Source organism: Lasiodiplodia theobromae (genome assembly GCF_012971845.1).
Source record: "Lasiodiplodia theobromae strain AM2As chromosome Unknown scaffold_28, whole genome shotgun sequence".
NCBI lineage: Eukaryota > Fungi > Ascomycota > Dothideomycetes > Botryosphaeriales > Botryosphaeriaceae > Lasiodiplodia > Lasiodiplodia theobromae.
The window spans coordinates 250,380-275,422 of NW_023336486.1; the positions used below are offsets into that span (position 1 = coordinate 250,380).

The following is a 25,043-nucleotide window of genomic DNA, read 5'->3' on the forward strand; positions in this document are numbered from 1 at the left end:
GGAGAAGCCACTACCGTAAATACGAATAAGGAGATCATCTTAGCTGCTGGAGCCATCCAGACCCCTCAGATTCTATAGGTTTCTGGAATAGGCGATGAACAACTTCCTCAGAGACTCAAGGTTGAAGTGGTTGTTGATTTGCCTGGAGTGGGTTACAAGTTTCAAGACCATGCATACGCCGTAACTTTGTAGAATTGTACGTTCCCATTCTTCTTAAAACGCCCTTGGCCTCTTGGCTAATTCACCTTGGCATTAGTCTCTGCTCCTCTCAGACCAACCTACATCGACCGTTATACGAACAACACTCTCGCGGTCGAAGGACTGGCCGAGTACTTTACATCGCGCACTGGTCCCTACGTGATCGGCGGGGGTAACACTATTGCTACTCTTCCAATCGATCTTATCACCGCCTCGAAAAATGCCACGGCGTCCATCTTGGCACTCGGTGCCACGACATCCAAGGAAGTATATCTCCGAGCCGTTACGGCCGAGGCCGTTCGTGCTGGCTGGGATGCGCAACACGCTGCTCTCCTCAACCAATACGGTTCGACCGATGCTTCAATTTTTGAGTTTGCAGTCAATACAGCGCCTGAAATTCCTGTGTACATGTAAAAGCCACTCTTCAGCGGTTTCGTGGCAGCGGCAACGGCACAATTCCCGCCCCTTGCCCCGCCTGTCATTGATTGCGGAGGATTGATGGCGCAGTCCGACGTGGCTGTGTTGATCGCCGGTGTTCGGAGGGTGCAGTAGCTGATGCGGACGGAATCAGCGAGAGCAGCGTTTGGTAACGAAAACAGCAGAGGTCTTACCGGCCCCTGATTCTAAAGGTGATGAGATCGTTGTTGAAGAGCTCGCCCCACCGATACGTGTACAAGGCTCACCCGCGGATAAACATCCAGTAGGTATTTCCCGAGGGCGGTGTCGTGAATCCCGATCTTGAGGTCTACGGTGAACACCGCCTGAGTGTAGTAGATGCCAGCGTCATGCCGCTGATTCCTACGTCTCATACATGCTCAACGGTGTATGCGGTTGCCGAGAAGGTACGCTCGTCCATGCACTCTACCATTATGAGAATTTCTCTCCCTACCGTCAACTTGATTAAGGTTTTGTAGAAAGCCCACGCATTCTGAACCAACACCATAGGCTGCGGACATCATCAAACAACGAAACGGAATCACCATCGAAGGCTTTCGGAGTATCCGCCGTTTGTGACTTGAATTCTTCCCCGAGCGTTTGTTGAGCAATTTTTTTTACCAAGCGGGCAAGCAGACCGCGATGTCTCCCAAGGTGTTGTTCTCCACATATTGTGGGGTTGGTCCAGATGTAGCTAGCCCCGCTCCACAGTTGCTTCTCCAGGACAAAACACGAACACACATCCCCCCTATACAATATGAGGATAAGAAGATAGTGGAGCCTAAAGCTTAGTTTCTCATATCCAATCTGGTCAAAAGGAGCTTCCGACGCTTTCAAGTACGTACGCGTGTGGCTTGGCTACGGCCCGCATCGACAACGCAATTCGTATTTGAGACTTCTGGAACTTCTCCTTAAGCATCTTTGAACTTGGCAAGGTGGGGAAGGGCATCTGCTATACCTAGTGTGAACAATAGCGGGATGGGAAGTTGTTTGAGTGGTTTTCCGGGGATCCCGCTGCACCTCCGCACCTGACCTCTTCGGAATCGATAGTCCCTCTAGTTGGACGCTGTTGCAGGCATGTTCGCATTAAGCTCATCGCTCCTATTGCAGCCCTACGAGCTCGGCGCCGCCGGATTGACCGGTTAATCCCCACGGTTGCACGCCAAGTAAATACGAGCGAACGGACACCCCGCACGTCCCGGCCGTGCCACCATGACGTGCATAGCCCTACCGACTCTCAGGGGCCTGCGATGCTAAGAATACAACAATGCATCTGGGAAAAAAGTATAAAGATCACAACAAAGTCTACTTCCATCAGCCATCCACACAGCAATCAACCAGCCTCCTCATCCACTACCACTTCAAACCACCAACCACCAACTTCCAACTCCAACTCCAACTTTCACCATGAAGACCGCCACCGTTTTCGCTTCCGCCCTTGCCTGCGCTGGCAGCGCTCTCGCCGCCCCGGCCACCACCTACTACAACCTCGTTGCCTCCGCGTCCGGCCAGGCCATCGACGGCGCCGCCCTCAAGGTCAGCGGTGGCTGGTGGTACCTCGGCAAGGCCACCACCTCCACCTGCGGCGATGTCTCCCCCGCCGTGACCGTCGGCGCCGCCGGTGCTCTTTCCTTCCACGCCGATGGCAAGCAGAACCAGCAGCAGGGTAAGCCACGACACATTTCTCTCTCAACATCCAACAACGCTAACATTTTCCCCACAGGCTTCGTCGACATCTCCGGCGCTGCTGATGGCCTCCTCGGCTACACTCTGCCTGACCAGTTCACCAGCCCCTCCCAGCTGGCCGACAAGTTCTCCATGGCCGGCTCCGAGCAGGACCAGATCAAGCTGTTCTGGGACGGCGAGTCCAACTGGTTGGCTTGCCCCACTGAGGCCGCTGGCCAGTACATGATCTACCCCGCCAAGATGTACGGCAAGGCCGTTGGCAAGGACAAGTGCCTTTCCTTCGAGGTCAAGGTCAACCAGGTCGAGGCCCCTGCTACCGTCTGCGTCTACAACTAAGCGTCATCGTCAATGTCTACCTAATGTCTTGTACTGTAATCCGATAAATGTATCTATAGACTAGAGTATTTTTTAATACAAACTCATCACACCCAACTTTTGCTGCTTCCAATTGACATTTGAAGACCTCTTCACCATTGATGTTTTTTTTTTCAAAAAAAAAAAACGTAGAGGATGAATGATCAGTATGAATCTACCATGATGGCTTTGGAACGCCGCTGGGACAGAATTATTCCTGACAGTAGCGCGAAAAATAGCAAGATTATCGAATAGAGTACTTATGCCTTAGCTATTTTCTATTTCTTAAAACAACAACAGAGACACATAGCATATTTATGTAGTTTAAGCTACCATCCGGATCTGAGTGGTGTATAATAGTTAATCTACAATTACATCCGATGATAACTTTAACAGCCTATAACGTGAATTTAAAAAGTGGGTAAATTACTAAACCTGACTCTTAGACCGTGCAGGTTAACTTTCTCTTCTACAAAATATTATAATAGATATCTATAGGTTTGGCTATTGCTATAGTAGGAACAAAGTGCTTAGATTTTAATTTCGTTGAAGTTCTGCTGCGGTTGAAAGATGGTAGATTTTGGTAAAGAAGTTGGGTTTTGCCGACGATTGTTGGGTTTTGCCGGCGATGGTTGAGTGGTAATTGCCCCTTAAAAAGTATTCACCCTCTTTGAAATCCAGTGTGGTACCGCCGCTCGATCCCGGTATACAGGGCTGAAACCAGGAAGAGCTTCGTATCAAGAACAGACAGACAATGGCCGAAAAGGCTAACAGTCAAGTCGGAACCAGATTTCAACAATTCTCTTCATTTTCTAGTCTCTTTTCTATTCTACTTTCTTTTCTTTTCTTGTCTCTTTTCCTTCCTTTTCTAGTCTCCTTTTTTCTAATCTCTCTTGTTTTCTACTCCATCTAACTTCTCTCGATACGCTTAGATAAGTGATGCCCATCGCTCACCCGATGCCACACACTACATTGCAATCAACAAATCACCTCTCCGTCACCCTTCCTTCACAAATGCAGATCCCTCAACTCCCTCTCCAAATCCTCCGCCCTGCTCACTCCCTCCGCAGGCTGATGATTCGCCCCACCAGCCGCGGCGCCGCACTGCGGGCACCTCGCCAACTGCATCGGCATCCCGCACTCGCCAACGGTAAACGGATGGCCATTCTGGCAGTAATACCAGTGCCCCGTGCCACGGAACTCCGTCGCCATGGCCGCCAACACCGCGCGACGTTCTTCGGACGTGACGACGCTGAAGAACGTGTCTCCGCGCAGCATCTTGCCCACCGCGTCGACCTCGTCCAGCAGGCCGCCGGTTGTGCCCGGGTGCGCGGCGCAGATCTTGCGCGCGGTCGCGACGTGGGCGAGGGCTTCTTCGCGGAGTTGTTCTTGCTTGGGCGGAGTAGCGGCGAAGAGGCGCTCGATGGCGTTGTGCTGCGCGTAGAAGAGGAGGGCTTCGACTTTCTGCGCGGGGCTGTCCGTGGCGTCTGCTTCTTGGAGGAGTTCGAGGCAGCGAAGGCGGTTGCCGGAGAGGTCGATGGCGCTGTCCTCACGTAGGTGGGCGGGCAGCTTGTCACGCCAGATGGCTACGAGGTCGGAGAGGATGGCGAGGTCGCAGCGGATGAGGAGCGAGGAGGCGAGGAGGTGGGCGCGCGTTTGCAGGACTTCTTCGGAGAAGGTGAAGGAGCCTTGCACCTCGCGCCTGCGCCGGGCGTCTTGGCAGAAGTCGTGGACCTTGCGGAAGGGCTGCTCTTCGTGCTGAACCCGATTGACGTGCGTGTGGATCTGGCTGCGGAGGGAGAAAATGGTTCTGTAACGGCCTTCGAGCGACAGCGTGTTGGCTGCTGCTTTCATAGACTTGAAATGGACTGAGGGTCCACCTGTTGCTATCTTGAGCCCCATCTGGAAGGCTACGCGGACAAAGACTGCATCGGCTGTACTGGTGAGCTCTGAGTGTGCGTCCTGGAACCGCGTCTGGAGTCGGTGATAATCGTTCTGGGACCAGAGGATGAACTTCTTGGTTGACTCGTCCAACAGTGCACGGCGGATGATACGTCCGTATCTGGCGATACTGCGGAGCGGAGCACGACAGGTTGGACAAGCCTTCAGTTCGTCGCTTGAGAATGGCGGCGCTGGCTGCAGCCCAACAAACCTCCCATCCGGTGCCGTGAGGTAGTGCTTGGACATGTCCATGTGACCGTCCATGTTGGCCATTGTCATGACGTGACCGCATGGAGGGAAAAGGCAGGGATCCTCATCAAGGTCCACTTCTCTGTAAGTAAGCATCTCGATGAAGTCGACTTGTTGGTCCTTGACGCTATCGGCAGCGCAAATTTGGCAGAACCTGGGGTCCGGACAGGCTTCTCCGCACAAAGACGGGCATCGGTGGCCGCAGGAGAGTAGCTTCTCGCATCTTGTCGAGCAGGGAATCCAGTCGCATGGCGCGGCGCATGGAAGGTTGCATCTGCTGTGGGGACAATGCGAAGCGCATTTCTGTTCGGCGCAAGGTGCGCATGGCTCGTGGCATTTCTTGCTGCACCTCGAATGGCCGCAGAATACTTCGCACGGAGCTTTACAGAGAGAGCATGGCTTATCACCATGACACGTCTCTTTGCAGCTGTGGTGGCAGGTGCTGTAATTGCGGCCACATACCTGCTGGCAGATACCGTGATTCTCTCCAACCACGACGCCGTTCTCCCGAGTCTTACATGTGTGGCATCTGTGTGTGCATGCGTGACTACATGGACGCAGCTCGTCACAGCGTGCAGGGCAATGAAAGCTGTCGGAGCGGAAATCTACATGGCAGGGAAGCTCCACTTTGTGCTCGCAGCCTGGGATGGTGCGCAAGACCTTCACTTGGCATGCCACAGTTGTGAGGTCTTGAGCTTGCCAGCAGGGTAAGTCTGTCTTTCTGTGTCCGCAAGGAAGTGTTCTGGCAGCGTCGAATACAATGACCTTGCACTTCTCCGGACAGGCCACACCGCAGGTGCGAGGACAAGAATGGTCGCAACCTTTAAATGGTCTGGGACAAGGCTCCAAGCACACGACAGCGTCATGTAGCAGGTCAGAGTGGCATTTGTTGATGCAGGAATGGCCACATCCAAGCCTCCGGTCACACTTGAGGTTGCACCCTCCTTCAGGAGAGAACTGAGTGAAGTCGTCCGGCTTTGCAGCTTTGATTAGCTTATCCGGATGACGGGGACATTGAAGCTCGAAGGCATTGCCAATTTGCCTGCTGGTACGCAAGATGTCGAGAACATCCGCCCACATTTGGACGCTTCCTGCAGTCTCTGAATTTCCAATGATGAACATGCCATGCTGTGCGCGTGATAGAAGCACATTTATCCTGTTTGATGTCTTCAAGAAACCGCAGTTGTTCATCTTGTTGGAGCGGACAAGGGAAATGACGACAACTTTTGCCTCCTCGCCTTGGAAGTTGTCGATCGTTGCAACTTTCAGCGCATTAAGAGCGGATGTCTTGCTAACTTGTTCATTCGAGATTCCTGCTTTCTCAAGATCGTCAAGATCCCTGTCGTTGATGATAAGCTCCCACATCTGACCGAGCCTGGTACGTAGTTTGTGAAGCTGCCCCAGATAAGGAGTTAGCACAGCAATGTCTTCAGCACGGTAGACACCTTGCTTCATCAAGTGTGATACAAGGCCCAACGTCATGGAAACTTCGAAGTCATTGCTACGGCTTGTCGACTGAGACTGGTCCGCATCAGCTTCGTACTCGCGATGGTCAAACCAGAACAGTCGATCCTTCATGCCCGGAACCAATGGGTAATTGGCTGTTGACTGTGCATCCTGGAGATTTGGGTAGATGGTCTCGCGAACAAGCCGAGAGATCATCGGGTGCATTCTGCGCTGTGTCTCGAGGGTGATGTAAGGTAAATGGATTGCCGTGTCATCGTTCGGGTGTACCAGCCTTTCGAAGAGGGATACGTCCAGCGAGTACTGCTCGCCACGAGGGTGCTCTCTTCCCAGGTCGTAGCGCTGAATTTGAGGTCGCAGCTGCTCATGGTCTCCAATTAGGATTGCATGTTCGACCGAAGGAAGCATCGCAGTGAGTGTGTGCGATTCCAGAACTTCACCAGCCTCTTCGCAGATCATGACCTTTGCCCTAACACGACGAAGGATTTCAAGGTTACGTGCAAGGCCGCTCGTGGTAATACCGATGATGTGTGCCTCTTGAAGACAGCGAAGATCCATTTCCAAGTGGTTGCGCTGGTACTTGGTTCTTCGATTGTTGTATTCGCGCAAGGCGTGCACCAGATTGCGACGTGCGCTATCGCGCGACTGATTGACCCAGTAGCGATGGAGCTTTTGTCTTTCACTACGTGACAAAGACAAGACTGGAGCAGATTGGAGGGCAGAGATGGTACGCTCTGGCTGGTTTGAGTTGAGCGAAAATCCCCCACGAAGCCAACGAGAAAGGTCTCTCTTTGAGTCCCTGTCCGGCAACATGAAGCCGTCTTCATCAAAGGTAGAGCCGAAGATATCATCATGTTGGTGTGGGGAGTATTGCTGGAGATAGTTTTTGATCAACATCCACGAGTCTGCATTGTCAAGGGCAGAAATGAGATCATCGATCTCCTTCTCGTCTGTCTCCATCACAGTCCGGAGCTCCCAAGCAGCGGCCTTCTCAGCTTTGGTTTTGTCCAATTTCTTAGAGACCTCGCGAAGAAGGAGAGGCCGCAATACCTCAGACTTCGACCGTGATCCGACTCTGATAATCTGAGGAACGTTCGCGTCCACCAAATGCTCAAGAAGCTGGTCGAGTGCGTGGTTGGTATAGCAGACGCACACGATGGGACCGAGGTTTGCCGCCTTGCGATTTTCGAGAAGAGCCTTGATTAAAGCGACGCCAGTATAGCTTTTTCCGGTGCCGGGTGGACCTTGGATGAGTGCGAAACTATGCGTGAGCGAGTCTACCACTGCTTTTGCTTGTGCATCATCGAGTGAGGAGTTTTCAACCAGCTCACTGGTGCGGAATTCTCCCTGGGGCGAGAGCTGAATCGTCCTAGTTCCATTGGTGATGCTGCGAAGATTGAAATTGAAATTAGGGCGTCTGGAATAGGCGGGCGGCGGAACGCGCACAACACCTGATACCTCTTGGCTTGGTGCAAGGAATTCGGAGAATGGAACATCACCGGATGACATCTGTTGTAAAGCTTTGAGTGTGGGCTGGAAGGCCGGCAAGAGCACACCTGGGAATTCGACCAGGCACATTTGACGGGAGTTCCACGAGCGACGCAAAAGGTTGTCAATGTGTTCGTCACTCTGCTCAACCAAGCACAGCCTCAGATATGCGGTTTCGCTGTCTGAATGGAGACTCCGTTCTTTCGCCCTAACCGCCTCGTCGCCAGCATCATTGGAAGTTGCACTCGGCTTCGCCGCCGCCGCCGCCGTCGCCTCGGTGACCACCGAACAGAAGAGCAGAAGACCAGTCTTATCTAGTAAGCATACTAGCGCATCTGTCTGCAAACGCCGTGACTGTTCCCACCACTCTGCTCTCTTTCTTGCACTCATTACTCGGACATGCTGCGGTTGTGGAAAGGAGACCTGGCAACGGAATCCGTCCCTGCGGTCAACTGAAAAGTCTGAGACACTGACGCCGTGATATGTGTAAGTGCGAACACCTTGCTGATTCTTGTTGTAGCCAATCGCACTGTTGCCAGGGTTTTGCATGCGCGCCAGCTCGGCCTGAATGACATCCCGAAGCTGACCGACAGTATCCTCTCGAAGTAGCCGGAAGTTTCTGTCGAGAAGACCTTGGATTCCAGGCTTGTGCCACGTGGATGGATCCTTCACAGGAAGGTACTCCGGTCTCAGCGATTGGACCTCTTGCCAAGTTGGAAGCACCTCGATTTTTTGTATATCCGCATGGTCGTTGTTGTGACGCGGTCCTTGGGGTGAGAGGTGGCCCGGCGGGTCAATCGGAATACCAAAAGACGTCTGCTTGGCTGTACTCTTAGGCTTGGCGGTGAATTCCGGTATTGCGTCTCCAATTCCCAGTCGCTGCTGGATTCTGGTAAGAGAAGCAAGAGGCTTCTCACATGCTGCTTCACCGTGCGCTTCGGCTAACTGTGTGAGCAAGACTGAGAAGACTCCGGTAAGGTTGACAATGTCGGGGTTAATCTGAGCACTGCCATTAATGTCGATGACTTTGGCCAGGGCAAAGAAGGTGAGCTGGAAAATCTCTTCCCTTGAGGGAGATGTAGCGGGCAATGTGGTGGCGATGGTGTCCGGGAGAACTTGAGCAATGAAGGAGAAGACCGCAACAGCTCTTTGGCCATTGATGCCGTAGAGGAAGGTGAACAGGTCACCGAGCGGTTGCTCCAAGAGGATAGAGCAAAGTACATCAGGATGGGTGATGATCTGGAAGAACGGGACATGGTGGCTGAGGAACTTGCGAAGCTTCATACTGTCACCGAGCGATGAAAAGTCTTGCTCCGCTAGCTCCCGAACGCGCGCCAAACCGCCAGTAGACGCCAGTCGAGAGATTACATCCTGGCGAATTCCTGGATCAGAGGCTACCAGTTCAGCGCCCTTTCGGAGGAATGTTGAAAGTTGGGGACCCAGAGGTGCGAGTCGGTTACCGTCCATCGGAATCATGAACCTCCAGTTACGGAACTCAACCTCAGTGTTGGATAGGCCGCGATTCTTGTCTTGAGTTGGGCGGCGAGGAGTCTCGGTCGAGGAGGCCAGAGGAGTTGCATGGGAGAATCTGCAGGAGGCTCCATAACGACAGCCTCCGGGCCGGTGGAACAAACGGCATGGTTGTTTCTTTTTGGACATGGTGGTACGGTCGGGTCTGGAGGATTGGGGGTTGTAATGGGAAGGGAAGGAAATGAAGGCGGGCGATGTGCTATAACCAGCTTCAGGCAGATGAGACGCCACGCGTAGCGAGGCTCCGGCGCGCGCGACTAGGCTTTTGTTTGTCTGTGGGGAAGGCGATGTGCTGGCAATCAGCTGCGAATGCTTCGCCGCAATAGGCACCAGCGCGCGCCGCATCATGCACAGCCACAACTGCGCCGTGCTGCCTCGCTGAGCCGCATGTACTTTGAGCAGTAGAATCACCAGTGTAGATGCTCGTCGCGCGTTTCCGACGGCTAGCATCAAATTTTCATTTGATGCTCATGTCATGGGCAGTTGAAGCTGTCGTCCGGACATGGATGTACAATTTTAAATTCCACATTTACGTCCCCGCATAGGTCAGATTATTCACAAAAAAATATGCTGCGTAGAAGTTTTGTGGCGCAAGACGGCGCGGGGAAAAGCTGAGCAAGTGCATATGGCAGGCGCGAACAAGCAAACGCACACCCGCCACGCGACGCGACGCGCCGCACCGCACCACGCGCTGTTTGCACGGCCTCTCTGGTGCCTAGCGGAGAACCTGCTTGTCGGCAGTCGCTGGTTTTTGCATATCGCCCCCCTTCATTTCCCTTCCTCCCCACTGCACCCTTCTCCAACTGCATACCACCAACGGTTGCAAGAAAGTACTCCCTCCAGAATGTCCTCCAATTCTCCGCAGCCACCCAACTGGGGTGAATTCTATGGCCAGCTATACTCCCGCCGTGTTGATCTTGTCGGCGATTATGCCGGAAGCGAGCCTTTCCTCGTCGAAGGCGACTCGCTTCTGCTTCACTGCTTCTCTGACGAGCTGCTTGACTTCGAAGGTTCGTCCTCACCCTCTCTCGTACGGATTCTGTGCTGACCCTCATAGATGGCTTCCAGATGCTGCATGCCGTTTGGCTCGTCGAGGACTTCCTGCAAAATCTCCATCGGCGCAACTGCAACTTCCACCTGGCGTTCTTTGACGATAGAGAGCACCTGTGCATACCTTCCCATGCGAACGAGACTCAATCGGCCAAGTACCGCCTCGCTCGTGCCGTTGTCATACGCCATCTACAGGCCAACCTCACCCGTGGATCTTCTCCCATGAAGCTTCTTGTCTTCCCCTCGCTGACGAGCGAGTCATTCAACACTGTGCTTACCACTGGTTCATACATGTTTGTCTTGATGAACGATGGTGCTGCCGATGCTTGCCAGTGTATCCCTCATATGGACGCAAACTTCGATCTTCGCCTTGCAATCTGCTCGCTTATTACGCGCGGATATAGTGTCGCTTTGATTAATGGACTGGAATGGAGAGATACTAAAGTAAGTTTGCTTTCGCGCTGATATCAACATACAGAGTCTTCTCGATGCTAACGTACCATAGGCCATTACTGCCGTCATCGAGGGCATGTCTAAGTCACATAGAACCAAGCATCCTGCTCTGAACCAATCTCCTCCAGCCGGCGAGGAGATCAACTTCGATAAGCTCGTTTTTGGACATGAGCTCTACACAGTCTTTGTCGAGCATCACGAACTTGCGGAGCCGAAACTTTCGGAGCGTCTATACCTTGTCATCGCCACCGCGGCGAACCTGGTCTCTGATGGAGATTTGCCTTCATCCGCTGTTGCGTCTTTCGTTATGCATACAGTCCTTCAGAGCCAGCTCTCACTCGAATGCCGCTCCTTCGAGTCTACTCAATCCTCCGAGGCATCACAAAACTTTCTCTTGCAGTTCTCTAAGACTGCGTTGGCCATTATGAAGAGCCCACTGTGGCAGGCATTTTTGAGCGAGGCACAGTTCGCGTGCGATATCAGCGACCTCGTTGATGGAAGATTGTTCAACATGGTCCTCACCAGACAGCTTCCACTGCCGGAGCTGAAAGGAGACTTCGCAAGGATCGTCAGTTCGTTGGTCACACTGGACATCATCGTTCCCGAGACTCAACACTCGCATGTGGGAAATGATACAACAGACCCTGCGGGAAACTTCGCGACACTTCGCAAACTGCTGCCGTTTGCTGCCGAAGGGTTCGACAAGCACCTTCAACCCGTCAAGCTGGATATCGATGATAACGCGCTTCAGCGACCGAGCGACAATACTTCAAAAGCATTCCGCGAATTGACACACTGGCACAATGCGAAACGCCCGTTGAACCGTAAAGCCATGATAGCCGCAAAGGACCGTGCAGCTCTCTATGCGCGCCGCCGGGACCAACGTTTCATGGCTGAAATGATGGCTTACGCCGCAAGTCTGACCAACGCTGTTGGGAAAGCCCTGGAACCTGAGACTATTGTCACCCAGGACGGACAGTCCACTGCATCGCACACGGCTAAAGATCAGCAACAGTCAAGTCAGACCACCAGGATAGGTGGTGGCAAAAATAAGCAGAAGCAAGCGAGAATGGACAAGCTTGCTGCCGAACAAGAGAAGAAGGAAGCGGCTCAAAACCTGAAGGTGTTCAATTCATGGCATGTTGTCTGCAAAGATATACAGCGGGAGCAGCAAACCACCATGCGCTACATCAAGGCTCTTCAGTTCCTCGGCTCTCTTCCAACTACGAAGCAGGCTGTTGTCGGCTCTGAGATCGAGTTTTACGCACTGCACTGCCTGCTTGAGCTGTGGAAAGTGTCCACCTCGATCAGTCCAAAGGCTCCCAATCTGCCACTTGCAGCTAAAATCTGGGACGCTACCCGTCGTCTAAGCACTGGAAGTAGCGTCACGAAGACCATGGAAGAGAGGCTTCGACGCATTGTGGATTCGCTTGGGCTGCCTTTCATCATTAGCGCAGCACAGGCTCCGGACAGAAAGCTGCCGTTCGAATTCGCACTGTCTGGACGGAACCCAAGCTGGAAGATACCTCTTCCATCGAAGGAATTCCAACTTCTTCATTGCGGGCCATACTTTGATCGCAAGATGGATTCAGCACATGATGACCGCGTCCCGTTCCTTCCTGATGGATGGCAACGCGAAGTGCTCGATGCCATTGACGCTGACAAGAGCCTTTTCGTGGTAGCTCCGACGAGTGCGGGTAAGACTTTCATCTCCTTCTACGCTATGAAGAAGATACTCGAAGGGTCCAACGACGGTGTCATTGTGTACGTGGCGCCCACAAAAGCGCTCGTCAACCAGATTGCGGCAGAGATCCAAGCTCGATTTTCGAAGACGTACAAGCACGCTGGCAAGTCAGTGTGGGCAATTCACACCCGCGACTACCGCGTCAACAATCCAACTGGTTGTCAAGTCTTGGTAACGGTACCGCACATTCTCCAAATCATGCTATTGGCCCCGGTCAATGCGAGCTCGTGGTCGTCTCGTGTGAAGCGGATCATCTTCGACGAAGTTCATTGCATCGGCCAGGCGGATGATGGTATTGTCTGGGAACAGCTCCTGTTGCTGTCTCCCTGTCCAATCATCGCACTTTCCGCAACCGTTGGAAATCCTGAAGCGTTCCGCAGTTGGCTTGCGTCGGCGCAGAAAGCTGCCGGCAACGATCTTGCCATGGTTCACCATCCGCACCGCTACTCCGATTTGCGGAAGTATGTCTTCACCCCACACGATGACCTAACTTTTGAAGGGCTGCCCAAAGCTCCAGCTATCCCTCGTGTAGACTTGGACAAGGGAGCGGAACATTTCCGGTTCGTGCATCCGGTCGCGAGCTTACTGAACCGATCTCGCGGGATGCCTGAAGACTTCTCGCTTGAAGCTCGTGATTGCTTCACACTATGGAAGGCTATGAAAGCTCATGAGAGCGAGACACACAAGGTTCCAGATGCGCTCGACCCCAAGCACGCGCTCCCAGACGTTATTGCTCAAGCTGACATCATCAGCTGGTGCAAGTCACTCAAGCAACTGCTCGAGCAATGGATGACAGAACGCGATGCTCCATATGATGCTGTCATCCAGGACCTTGGCAGGAGCTTGTATGAACTGGAAGCTGAGAGTGACATGGGTCTGGACAATGCAGGCTTGTGCAAGACTGCTCTTTCACTTCTCTATCGTCTGCATGAACAATCCGCTCTACCGGCCATCCTGTTCAACTATGACCGCGGCAACTGTGAGTCTATCTGCCAAGCTGTAATGGAGAAGCTGAAGGAGGCCGAGAAGAAGTGGAAAGAAACGTCTTCAATCTGGGCCAAGAAGTTGACTGATTGGGAGACGTGGAAGAAGAACCGCAAGGAAATATCCAAAATGAAAGCTGGCAAGAAATCTGGGAAGCTGCAGGAGGAAGGTATGAGCAAGGCTGATCTTGAGAGGGAGAAGTCCGCTATTGCACTGGACACCTGGGAAAGCTTTGATCCGGACGCGCCCGTCGATGGGTTCCATTTCAAAGACGGTGCCAAACTCCAACAGTCCGAGCTGGATGAATATGCTAAGGAGCTCCGGTGGCGCGGCGTCCAAGACTGGTTGATTGAAGCGCTTGGTCGCGGCATAGCCGTCCACCATTCAGGAATGAACAGGAAGTACCGGCATATCGTCGAACTACTCTTCCGAAAGGGCTACTTGCGGGTCGTTGTAGCCACCGGAACTCTCGCTTTGGGTATCAACATGCCTTGCAAGACCGTTGTCTTCTGCGGTGACTCGGTATTCCTCACCGCGCTCAACTTCCGTCAAGCAGCCGGTCGTGCTGGTCGCCGTGGATTCGACGTCCTCGGCAACGTTGTCTTCCACGGCATCCCCGTCTCGAAGGTCTGCCGTCTGCTTAGCTCTCGCCTGCCTGAGCTCACAGGACACTTCCCCATCACGACAACCCTGGTACTCAGGCTGTGCACCCTCCTCTCCGAGTCCAATAATTCCGCTTTCGCGCTCCGCTCCATAGACGCGCTCCTCTCCCAGCCGCGCCTCTACCTCGGCGGCGAAGAGAACCGCATGACTGTGCTGCACCACCTCCGCTTCTCCCTCGAGTACCTCCGGCGCCAATTCCTCCTCGACCAGCGCGGCACGCCGCTCAACTTCGCCGGCTGCGTCTCGCACCTGTACTACACCGAGAACGCCAGCTTCGCCTTCCACGCACTGCTAAAAGACGGCTACTTCCAGCGGCTCTGCGCCGGCATCCGCCGCAATCCCGAGAGCACCGAGCGCATCCTCCGCACGCTCATGCTGGTCCTGTCACACATCTTCGGCCGCCGCTACTGCCGCCACGTCGACCGCGAGTTCGTCGAAGCCGTCGTCAAGACGTCGCCGTCGTCGGTCATCCTCGCGCCGCTGCCCGCCGCCGCGGCGGCCATCCTGCGCGCCCACAACGACGACACGCTCGACGTCTTCAAGACGTACGTCCGCACCTACGTCGCGCAGCACGTGCGCGCGCCCGACGACGTGCTGCCGCTGACGGGCGTCAGGTGCGGCGGCGACGGCAGCGCGGATCGTGGTGCCATTAACGCCGCGTGCACGCGGCCCAACGTCCGCTCCGCCTTCGTCGCGCTGTCTGGCCATGCTGATGACGCTGGCATCACGTCTATCGGCGAGCTTTGCCGCACCGTGCGCGCTGGCGTTTTTCTCGAAGAGGCTGTCATTCCTTATATGCCGGTTTGCGATTATCCGCAGCCTCGGCCGGTTGCCAGTTGGCGCCCGCAGCAGGCGGCCTCCGGCGCAAGCGGGCAGGGCAAGGACTTGCCGTTGAATGCTTACCTCCTTGACTTCTTTAAGCATGGCGACGCGTCTGCCCTCGTCGCTGCCAATGGCATCCGTCGCGGTGACGTGTGGTTCGTGTTGAACGATTTCTCCATGGTGCTTGCAACGATCGTGGCGAGTTTGGAGGGCTTCGTTGCGGGTAACGATGATGTGGCTGTAGATGCCATGGCGGGCGGTGGTGGTGAGGAGATGGAAGAAGAGAAGTTGTGGGAGGGAGGCGCAGGTTGTGCGCCGGGCAAGATGGAGAGGAAGGAGCCGATGCCGAGAAGGAATTCGAAGGCCGATCGGACGGGTACCCTTGAAAGCTGGGAGGAAGATGCCGAGGCTGATGCTCAGGCTAATGCTGATGCTGCTGCTGATGCTGATGACGAAGATAGTGAGAACTGGGGTGGTGGTGGTGGTGCTGCTGGTACCGCTGCTGGTGGTGATGGCTCCGGCAAGGCTGGTGCGGACGAAGTGTTGAGCGCCCCGGCTTGGGAAGATGATGGCGATGGCAGCCTGCTTGATGTCTTGGCAGCTTTCAAGAAGCTTTCTGAAGAGTTTAACGGAAAGTTCAAGGCTATGTGGGCTTAAGGTAGGCGATAAGATTTGTAGGAGCTTGCTAGATTGCTGATCTGATGGACAACGATGAGTGCTCTGATAACGTCCTATCAATAGAGAGTTTTCATGGAACAAGAATGTCGAGTGAGTGAGTCTCTAATCTGTTAGTGCCTGTGAGCGTACAGGTGAATTGCGTCATAGCGGATAGACGCGCCACGAGTTCAGCTAACATCCTAATTCGTTCCGTCCAGCATAGCTTTCAGCCAGCCTAACGACGATCTTACTAGACTTTTAAGGCTAGTGCATATAATTGGAGTGCAATGCAACACTTACAGCTATGAGCTAATCCTGCAGGATGGGGGCCAAGAGAGGACCGAGAGCACTCAGCCGCACTTCGAGCAACCACAGTATCACCGACAAACCACATTGAATTAAAAGGTCAGAGCTTCTCCTGAGGTATAGAGTTATGTTGTAGCGACTTACTTTGGTTGTTTAGTCCACGGTGGAGAAAAATGATATCGAAGAAACCCGCACCAACGTCATTGTCAAGCCTCGGAGTTTTCAACCCATTCTACCGGCACCGCTCAGCCTCCTTTGTGTCACCCAAATCTTCCATGGTTGTGCAACTACAAGCTATTTTAGATTACCGTGCGACCTCTTTATCCATAATTGTGTGCCACAATGGACCAGACGTTGCTTTTTTTATCCTGAGCAGCCTTCTTAAGCTGACCAGTGTAGCTATTCGCTTCAATCAATGTGCAGGCCCCTTTCTTATGGAATATATACTGACTACTGACAGTCGCAATTCCATGAAATATGGCTCCAACCACAGTGTCTTCGGCTCAACTCAGCGAGGTGGAGCTCAGGCTTCTTTCAAGCTCCAATCTCCAGTCTACAGGCGCTACTATTCGGGAGAACCAAGTCAAACCCGGCGTTTTCAGAACTTGGCCGGGCCCCAAAACCTTGCGAGAGTCTACTACAAAGTGGAGCCTCTGCCTCTTAGACGTGCTTCTGTTTCTATCGGCCTTGGCATATTTTGTGTTCGCAATATTGTGCGCCAAATCGAATGGTCAAGCGCTTTCACACAAAGAGTCCAATGAGCAACCGAGAGGAGATACTCTGTTGAAAATATCCCCACTGGTATGTAGTAACTACGAACATCTACCAGACAGGATCTTATGTTTTCTTAGGCAACGACGATTTTTCCCTATGTCTTCGCGGCAACTTTGGCCCGATTCCTAAAGAACCTTGCCAAGTGGCGCACGGAAAAAGGCCTCACCCTGGGAACATTGGCGCAAATGCTTGGAAGTACAACCATTGCGAATACACCTTTGCTTCCTTGGAAGCTGAGATCAATGACTCCGTTGATGCTGGGCCTATTTCTTGGATGGGCGCTGTCACCACTGGGGAGTCAGGCTGCTTTCCGGGCCATTTCCCGGCAGTCGCGGGTCATTGATACTCCTATGTCCATAGATCTACTAGACACCAATTCGCCATGGCCTAGGTCGCTTACCATGAGGGACACCGACCAATGGGATACAGTCAAGCTTGTATACTCCGCTTCCATAGCAGCCAACAGTGCCACGCGAAATGCTAGTGTCGACCCTTGGTCAAATATCCTGGTGCCGGCCATTGAAACATTTGAGAACACCTCGACCCCAGACGCGGAAGGGTGGTTTCGTGACCTGGATCTGAACATGGCACAACATGCATCATTGCTTGGTATTCCGTTTACTGGAAAGGGACTCGAAAGAGCGGATTTCACTTTCCAAACATCGTATTTCCAGCTCACTACAGTCAATTTCACATTTATCCGGGACAAACCATGGGATTTGAGCCCTCAATATACTGCAAACGCCACAAAGAAGACTGCAGGCTACCTTAACTCCACCGGTCAACAGGGACAGGTAGTGCTTGCCACATGGTGTGAACCGAGCTGGCGGGATACGAGTTTCGACGAGCACTGGCAGCCAGGAGTTCCTCAAAGACTGCTTTACCAAGACAAGAGTCTTGGTTTCATCAGAGCCGAGTTCGACGTCACCATGAACTACGTTGAGCTGCAAGTTTCGCGAAATTCTTCTTCTGCTTCCAGGCCCTGGCAATTAACCGCTATTCGAAGATTGAAGAATATGACAGGAGTAGACACTTCATGGTCTCCGCTCAAGAATATGATGACATATACGTTCTTTACATCCAATTTCCTCGACGTATTCCCGCTCAAGAGGGCATTTGCGCCCACCAACCTCCAGAAATATCTCGTGGATCCAACGGATCTTCTAAGCTCACCAGGTGATATCCCGGAAGACAAGATCAAGAATATCACACCGGAAAACCTGGCAATTCGAATGGGCCAGTTGTTGAACAGTTACTGGCTTGCATCCTTGGCACCGAGGAGCATTCTTGCAAATTTCAATGCGTCCGTGGATGGCGATTTCAATGTTCAAGCATCGTCCAACGGCACGTCTCACACGGATGAGGAATTCTTACAGTGCCACACCCCGTGGCTGCAAATTCTCTTCACATGCAGCTTTCTCCTTATGGTGACGGCTATAGGGTCTGGATTGTGCGAGTGTCTGAGTAATGTACCGGACGTTCTTGATACTATCTCATCTTTAACACGAGAGAATAAGATAGTAGTAGATGAAGGAGGATCATATTTGGATGGAGATGACAGGACAAGGATTTTGAAGAACGTAGTAGTAAGGATGGGTGATGCAGCCCCAGACGCAGAGACTGGACTGGTGGTGTTGGCAAACGTTGGCAAATTGGGGAAGCTCGACCGGAACAAGCAATACGCCTGAGATTAAAGCTGCCATTAGCTTGTCCAACTTCCTGCATTTGCTTCTGAAGATAGCCTGTTTTACCTCAATAGTTTCTTCCAAACCAGGCATGCGCAATGTAGTGCTTGTCTGACTGGCCACGTTGATGAGGCAATTTCCATAGCATTTAAAGAAGTAGCGGTCACGGCAGATGCGATTGACAGGCGCGCTAAGTACGTAGGAATCTAGACTTGGCGTTAAAGCGATGTGGCTGTGCCCTGGTTCGTAGCGCCAGATACGCGTGGAGTACCCACATGGCCCCGCTGCGATCAGCTGTGCAGGGACAGCTGCTTGCTTGGATTCCAGCCAATAGCGGGCGTAGGAAGATAGTGGATGCAGACGGTTCTTCGCTCTACTCGAAACCGATAGCGCAGATCACCCCATTAAGTGCTCGCTATTCCTGCGGACTCTGACTCTTGTTTGCTGCTTCCCCTCTCGTGCGACCGCGCGAGCTGAAAGTTTGGTTTTCGAAAACCGGCTGGGAAGCTGCGATGATGTCACTTGCCGACGCCTGAATCTTGGCTCAGGTCATTAGCACCGCCAAGTGGCTGTAGGTGATAAGAGCTCCCTCAAACCCCGCCCCCGCATCTAAACACAAACAAAGCCCTCACCACACTACTACCAAAGCAACATCACTCTCCAATTTCCTACAGCAATTCCTCACTGAATCCTCCACCATGGACTTCGTCAAGAACCTCGCCGGCGGCTCTTCCGAGGAGAAGAAGAAGGAGACCTCCGAGCAGTCCAGCAGCGGCGGCGGCTTCATGGACAAGATGAACAGCATGGCCGGCGGCGGTCGCGAGAGTGAGAAGAACGAGGACCTGCTCGACAAGGGTCAGCCTGCACTTCCCAGATCTCAATGACAGCGAGTTCCACTGCTAACGCAACAATAGGCGTCGACTTCGTGCAGGAGAAGTTCCTCGGCCAGGGCCCGCAGGACAACGAGAGCGCAATCGAGCAGGCCAAGGACGAGCAGATCTCCGACTTCATCCGCGCCAAGTACAAGTCTACCACCGGCTCCGAGTTCCCCATCGCAGACAAGGACAAGAAGTACGGTTCATAGATGGGCGCTGGCGTGCAACGGGGTTACGAAGCGGCTACGATATTGCTGCTAGTGTAGCAGCTAACGACTTTCTCATTAATTGAACTTCATTGAATCCTAACAAAATTTCCGATACGCGCTGTGCTTCGTGGATGGTCGGGCGTGTCGCGACGGTCTCCTCGCGTATACCAGGGGCATGAGGTTGCGTGAGCGCATCACTGCTGTTACTTCATTCTTGCCTTGCCTCGGTGAGACATTTTGAACATGAAGCTGCTATGACCTCACGGCGACGAAACGTTTCCTTTGCGGTCCCGCCCTCGTTCCATGACGCTGTGCGCCTCTTGGACTATTCGCCAGGATTGTCCTTCAAGGTAAGGAACACCAATGGAGGCAGCCACTGATAGATGAGCGCCTAGCGGTGTAACTAGCCACATGCACGTCATGTCACTAACATGATCCGAATCTTTACCGAAGGGGTTAGCCCCGCGTGCCACACTACCGTTGTCGGCTCCTCTCAGCGAGCCATCAGGGTCTGAGGCATTCAACAATTTACCGCGCGCGTACCCGACGGCAATGCCTGCATGCGGGGCACTTACAGGCTTATGTTGCGTCTGAGTTGTTGAACCCTGCTCATCTAACGACAGCTATTGGATATACCAGAGGTCACGGAATGATGCGGAACTCTCACTGTCGCCGCAGCATCCGGGCGCACGATATCATGGACGTGTTCGCTCCTGAAGGGCCACACAACTTGCCTGCATGATCTATCGTGAGGGTTATCGAGTGCATTGATGTGAGCTTCATGAAAGGGAAGGGCAAAGGTAAGGTACAGTGTTGTTGGCCGCCGTATTCGCCCTTGTTGAGATGCTGACGTAGCTGTTCCTTGCCTGCAATAAAGGTCAAAATTATTAGAAATGCGAATGATGAAGCTTACGAAGCTTTAGCTAAGAAACTCTAAGTGGTTCTCCGCATTGGCACCTGTGTATTTAAAGGGTCTGCACCCAAGGCGTCGAAATTCGCAACCCCAGAGTCATCAGGGCCATTCCAATCTACCACAAAAAGCGTACCCAAAAAAGCTTCTCACGAAATGGCTTTGTCAGATATCTTGGAGCCATTCCGCGCGCAGGACCATGGAAAGGACCCCTTGAAAGCACGGTGGTATATCGTTGCGGTAAGCAAGTACAATATCATGTTTGAATCCTCGCAATGCAGCTAATAGAGCTCAGATTGCAGCGCTTGCGGCCGCAAGTGCAAGCGAGGACACACCGGAGCTGTACAGACTTTGCACCGACGGCCTTCCCCTGGAGAAGGAGAAATTGGTCCAGCGTCGAGTGAAAGAGGCAGTCTTGAAGACAAGCATGCTTTACGGTGTTCCGAAAGCACTCCAAGCCCTCTACCCGATGTTCAATTCTTGGACTGATGAGCAGATTGACACATATGGGCCAAGGTTCGTCTCTATTTGATGTTTCTACGCGTTTTCACTAAAAATTGGGTTATGCAGGTCGGAGGCGGTTCGAGCAGGAGCGGATTCAAAGATACGAGAGGCCCGAGGACAGCATTATTTCGATGTTACATGGACGCCTGCGATTGCACAAGCAAACCAGGAGAAGAACCGGAAGTACCATCCTGACTTCTGTAAGACCTCTATTCTTTACAGAAAGCCTCCATTAACGACTAGTGCAAAGCTCTCTTGAACCAGCAAATGCTGTACGAATGGTGGGTCAGTGAAGACGCCATTCTGTCGAACGTGGAGACGCAAATGTGCACCACAGCCGCGCTGGTCTGCTCCAACTCTCCCGTGCAGGCGCTGTGGCATACGCGAGGGATCATACGACATGGTGGCTCCATGGCTGATGCTAAGTTTGCTCAGGATCTGGGTCTAGCAATTGCGCGTGCTTACGACTGCAAGACCGGAGAAATCACTCGAGTGGAGGACATTGATTTTTCCGACATAACCCCACCTTAACCTTTTCCGATCCTTGGCTGAGGACTGCCGGTCTTGGCGGCATCCACTTATTCGGCGCAATTGGTCCCGTATGATGGAGAGGTCTTGGGTGTTATGGAGAATCTACTACCTTCATGTCTTATGTGATGCTTGAACTTGTCAATTTGACTGTGATTGAAGCCGAGCGAAGATGGGGTATCATATCTACGCATGCATAAAATGCGGATGCTGCGCATTGCACGACGAACTTCTACACGCTCTTTAACCAGCAACCAGAAAACACTTTCTTCTCGTCAACGCAATCGTTTTTGTGTAGTACGTTCCTGGCCATGCTCTCAGACATGCTCTGTTCGCTGAACGTCACAGGCCGGACAATTTGATACCAACTCAGCATGTCTACAAACGAGGCAGACTTCAACACTCCCATCCGCCGCGTCGTCACGGGCCACAATGAAAATGCCGTGGCAGTCGTGACCCGCGACGACTTGATTGCCGGAAAGAAGGCGCCGCACGGACCCGTCATCGTGCCCGTATGGTCGACCGCAGAGCTCCCACCCGACGTCAACTCCACTGAGGACAAAGGCCTGGCCCAGACCGGCATCGCCAACGATGGAGCAATCTTCCGCATTGTGGGCCTCCCCCCGCGCTCTAAGAGCGTATTCCACCGTACCGTCACTCTGGATTACATGTTCGTTATCGAGGGGACGATTACCATGACGCTGGATGACGGTTCGAGGACTGAGCTGAAGAAGAACGACACCGTGGTTCAGCAAGCTACGATGCACCGGTGGGATAACGACACTGATGAGTGGGCTCGTGCTTTGTTCATTCTGATCAAGTCGCAACCGCCGAAAGTTGGTGAAAAGGTTCTTGAGGCCGACATTCCCATGAAGGTCTGAGCACCCATACGGTCCAAGGAAAATCGTGGCCGTGGCCGGATGGATCAGCACACAGACGACTAGGGAGCGAGAATATAAATGCAGAGTTACATGACTTTTAGACGCCTCTATCAACGAATATATGACATAAGACCCCGAAACTTTCAATATGCGGCTGCTAAAACTGTACGTGTTAAGCGTATAATTTCCGATTTCTCCTATTCGTTTTTTTTTTCATGAGCTTTGAGACGCCGATAGTTAAATCTACAGAATAGGTGCCTCAGCACGTCCGCTCTTATGCGTCGCCCGAATCCCGCTTTTGCACAAAATCTGTTTCAAATGGCAGACCGGCTTGTTGTCTCAGCACACCGTACATAGACGAAGAATCAAGCGGCCGGCCATGAGCATCGGAGAAGTCTTTTGCCTCTTCCAAATGCCGCAATGCCACTTCACCAACTTCTAATCGGGACCCGGATTCTCTTGCACATCTAATTCCATGTCCAACATCCTTCAAGGCAAGATCGAGACTTGACCATGGCCGCTCACCTACAAGAAAGGTCAGCGTTGCCGTCAGGCATTCAAACAATAATTGACATACCTTTCGGAGGCATGTAAGCACCAGAAGTTAATCTTTTTGACATGTTGAACGCCAACGGTCCATACTGCTGCTCAAAGAGAGCTTCCATCGCCTCGCTCCCCAGCCCAGTCTTCTCAGCGAACACATGGGCCTCCGCAATCAACTCCATCATTCCAGCAGTGACAAAATTGCTAACCACTGTCAGCACGCACGGCAATTTTCTATTTAGACATCAGACTCACCCCGCCGTCTTCATCATACTCGCCTTCCGCACATCTTCACCCAGACGGATAATCCCCCTCCCCATAACTCCCACAACAAACGGCTCAAACGCTTCAACAGCCGCATCCGGGCCAGCGATAATAAACAGCAACTGGCCCTGCGCAGCAACAGGGCTGGCCCCGAAGACGGGCGCAGCGACGAGCTCGGCGCCATTCGCGCGCAGCCGCGTCGCCGCACGTGCCGACGACGCCGGGAGGACGGTCGACGTGTCGACGACGATTTTGCCGGCCAGATCGCAAGGGCTGCTCAGGATGCCGTCCAGGGTCGCGGATAGCGCCTTGTCGTCGCTTAAAGACAGGAAGATGACGTCGGAAGATGCTACGAGGTCGGCTATGCTGGTGCACGGGACGGCGCCGAGGTCCTGCAGGGGTGCGCCGCGGGACATGGTGCGGTTGGTGTAATGCAGGTCGCGCGCGCCGAGGGACTGCAGGTGCTTTTGGAGGTTTGTGGCCATGGCTAGGCCCATTGATCCAAGGCCTGTGCGGAGTCAGTATTGGCTTTGGTTATTTTTTGGTATTTGCGGTCTCGAATTCAATTAGATGGGGCGGTGAACTACCTATCCATCCAAACCTCGGCGGAGGAGAAGCATGCTGAGATTCGGCCATTTTTAGGCGTGATGGGTTGCGATTGCAGCGGGAAAGCGTTGACGGCAGAGGAATGGTTTCAGGGCCGTGAACAGTTTTTCTCAGAAAGTAAGATGTTGCGGCTTTATCTTACGATGTAAAAGGTGGGGTCGAATATGAGTCAACTGCGGGGCAGCGCGCAACGATACGCTTTGTGCCATCCTTCATCCCAAATTTGCTAAAAACGCCCTGATATTCCCATGAAGGCGGGACACATGCGACCTGATGGCTTCCATAATCAGCCAACCCTTTGAACCGTTGGAGATTCCAGTTACAACGCATCTCTGTGTCGTGAAATGATTTGTTCTTAATCTATGGAGACAATCTGCAGAGCTCAGCATCTGAACAAGATTTTCATGCAACCTCGCCTCTCGGTAGTCATAAAATAGCAGAGTATGAGATTAAGAAATGACCATCCAGTTTCCAAAGAGCAGATGAAACTGGATATGTCCATAAATACTAGAAACATGTCTAACAAAAGTCAAAAGGAAGAGTAAGAGTGTGACATGGGATAGGGCCCCAGGTCAAGTATTTTGAGATTCTATAAGGGGAAAGTGGTATATTAGCTTTCGAGCGGCAAGGCTGAGATACTCAGGAAGTTGATCGGCTGCAGCCAGGGATGATGCATTCTGCACTGCGCCACAGCATCGATGTCGAAACAAAAAAGTGGACAGAAGTAGGGACTGATTGCCGCGGAAAAGCCCCATCGTCCGTGTCGGTGGGTAAGAAGCACTCTCACGGGCCAAGAGCTACTTGCCCCAGGTGGCGCTGCGCTGTAGTCTCACCCGGCGAGGGACGCGACATGGTCTTATACTCGAATCGCACAAACCACCAAATGACCGAACCTCGTGGTGCGCCCAATCTCCGGCAGAGCCTTGAGCAGGGTCCAGATCTTCGGCCAATAATTCTGCCAAGCATCACATTTGCGGGCCGTACAGGCATCGGTATCTGGCATCGACGGTCGGGTGGCCCACCTCGGCTTTTTGCGTTCAATGCTCCGCCCCCGGTGGCCTAACGAAGTGTAGTACGACAAGAAAATAGCCATTGTGCTAGGGTGTGCCTTGGTAGTCAGGTCATTCATGCTCTAGCCTGTCGATTTGAAAACGAGTTTTAGCTCGAGACTGGAGGACTTTCATACATGTTAGAGGAGACGGGGTAGAGTGAACTTAGAAAGAGAAGCAGGCCTTAGCGA

General features: G+C 53.0%; 7 protein-coding genes across 7 annotated transcripts; 5 read left to right on the top strand and 2 right to left on the bottom strand.

Annotated features, from left to right (window-relative positions):
* Positions 1 to 2,040: 2,040 nt before the first annotated feature.
* LTHEOB_8704 (Cell wall protein) lies at positions 2,041 to 2,655 on the top strand (the record flags this gene model as incomplete). Its single annotated transcript, XM_035518211.1, has 2 exons — positions 2,041 to 2,299; positions 2,357 to 2,655. 2 exons carry the CDS (start codon positions 2,041 to 2,043, stop codon positions 2,653 to 2,655), a joined length of 558 nt encoding a protein of 185 aa, XP_035370009.1.
* A 1,026-nt stretch (positions 2,656 to 3,681) lies between these two features.
* LTHEOB_8705 (Nf-x1 finger and helicase domain protein) lies at positions 3,682 to 9,474 on the bottom strand (the record flags this gene model as incomplete). The annotated part of the gene is made up of 5 exons (XM_035518212.1): positions 3,682 to 4,744; positions 4,826 to 5,017; positions 5,792 to 8,124; positions 8,290 to 8,704; positions 8,762 to 9,474. The coding sequence occupies 5 exons, from the start codon at positions 9,472 to 9,474 to the stop codon at positions 3,682 to 3,684; spliced, it is 4,716 nt and encodes a 1,571-aa protein (XP_035370010.1).
* Positions 9,475 to 10,189: 715 nt separating this feature from the next.
* LTHEOB_8706 (Helicase) lies at positions 10,190 to 15,718 on the top strand (the record flags this gene model as incomplete). The annotated part of the gene is made up of 3 exons (XM_035518213.1): positions 10,190 to 10,355; positions 10,403 to 10,839; positions 10,901 to 15,718. 3 exons carry the CDS (start codon positions 10,190 to 10,192, stop codon positions 15,716 to 15,718), a joined length of 5,421 nt encoding a protein of 1,806 aa, XP_035370011.1.
* A 3,463-nt stretch (positions 15,719 to 19,181) lies between these two features.
* Positions 19,182 to 19,567, top strand: LTHEOB_8707 (Dead deah box helicase protein; the record flags this gene model as incomplete). The annotated part of the gene is made up of 2 exons (XM_035518214.1): positions 19,182 to 19,338; positions 19,398 to 19,567. 2 exons carry the CDS (start codon positions 19,182 to 19,184, stop codon positions 19,565 to 19,567), a joined length of 327 nt encoding a protein of 108 aa, XP_035370012.1.
* A 1,066-nt stretch (positions 19,568 to 20,633) lies between these two features.
* On the top strand, positions 20,634 to 21,512 carry LTHEOB_8708 (uncharacterized protein; the record flags this gene model as incomplete). The annotated part of the gene is made up of 4 exons (XM_035518215.1): positions 20,634 to 20,717; positions 20,773 to 20,993; positions 21,048 to 21,181; positions 21,232 to 21,512. 4 exons carry the CDS (start codon positions 20,634 to 20,636, stop codon positions 21,510 to 21,512), a joined length of 720 nt encoding a protein of 239 aa, XP_035370013.1.
* Positions 21,513 to 21,883: 371 nt separating this feature from the next.
* On the top strand, positions 21,884 to 22,390 carry LTHEOB_8709 (Cupin domain-containing protein; the record flags this gene model as incomplete). The annotated part of the gene is made up of 1 exon (XM_035518216.1): positions 21,884 to 22,390. The coding sequence occupies one exon, from the start codon at positions 21,884 to 21,886 to the stop codon at positions 22,388 to 22,390; it is 507 nt and encodes a 168-aa protein (XP_035370014.1).
* A 274-nt stretch (positions 22,391 to 22,664) lies between these two features.
* On the bottom strand, positions 22,665 to 23,833 carry LTHEOB_8710 (6-phosphogluconate dehydrogenase family protein; the record flags this gene model as incomplete). The annotated part of the gene is made up of 4 exons (XM_035518218.1): positions 22,665 to 22,915; positions 22,968 to 23,137; positions 23,189 to 23,705; positions 23,785 to 23,833. 4 exons carry the CDS (start codon positions 23,831 to 23,833, stop codon positions 22,665 to 22,667), a joined length of 987 nt encoding a protein of 328 aa, XP_035370015.1.
* Between the last annotated feature and the right edge of the window lie 1,210 nt (positions 23,834 to 25,043).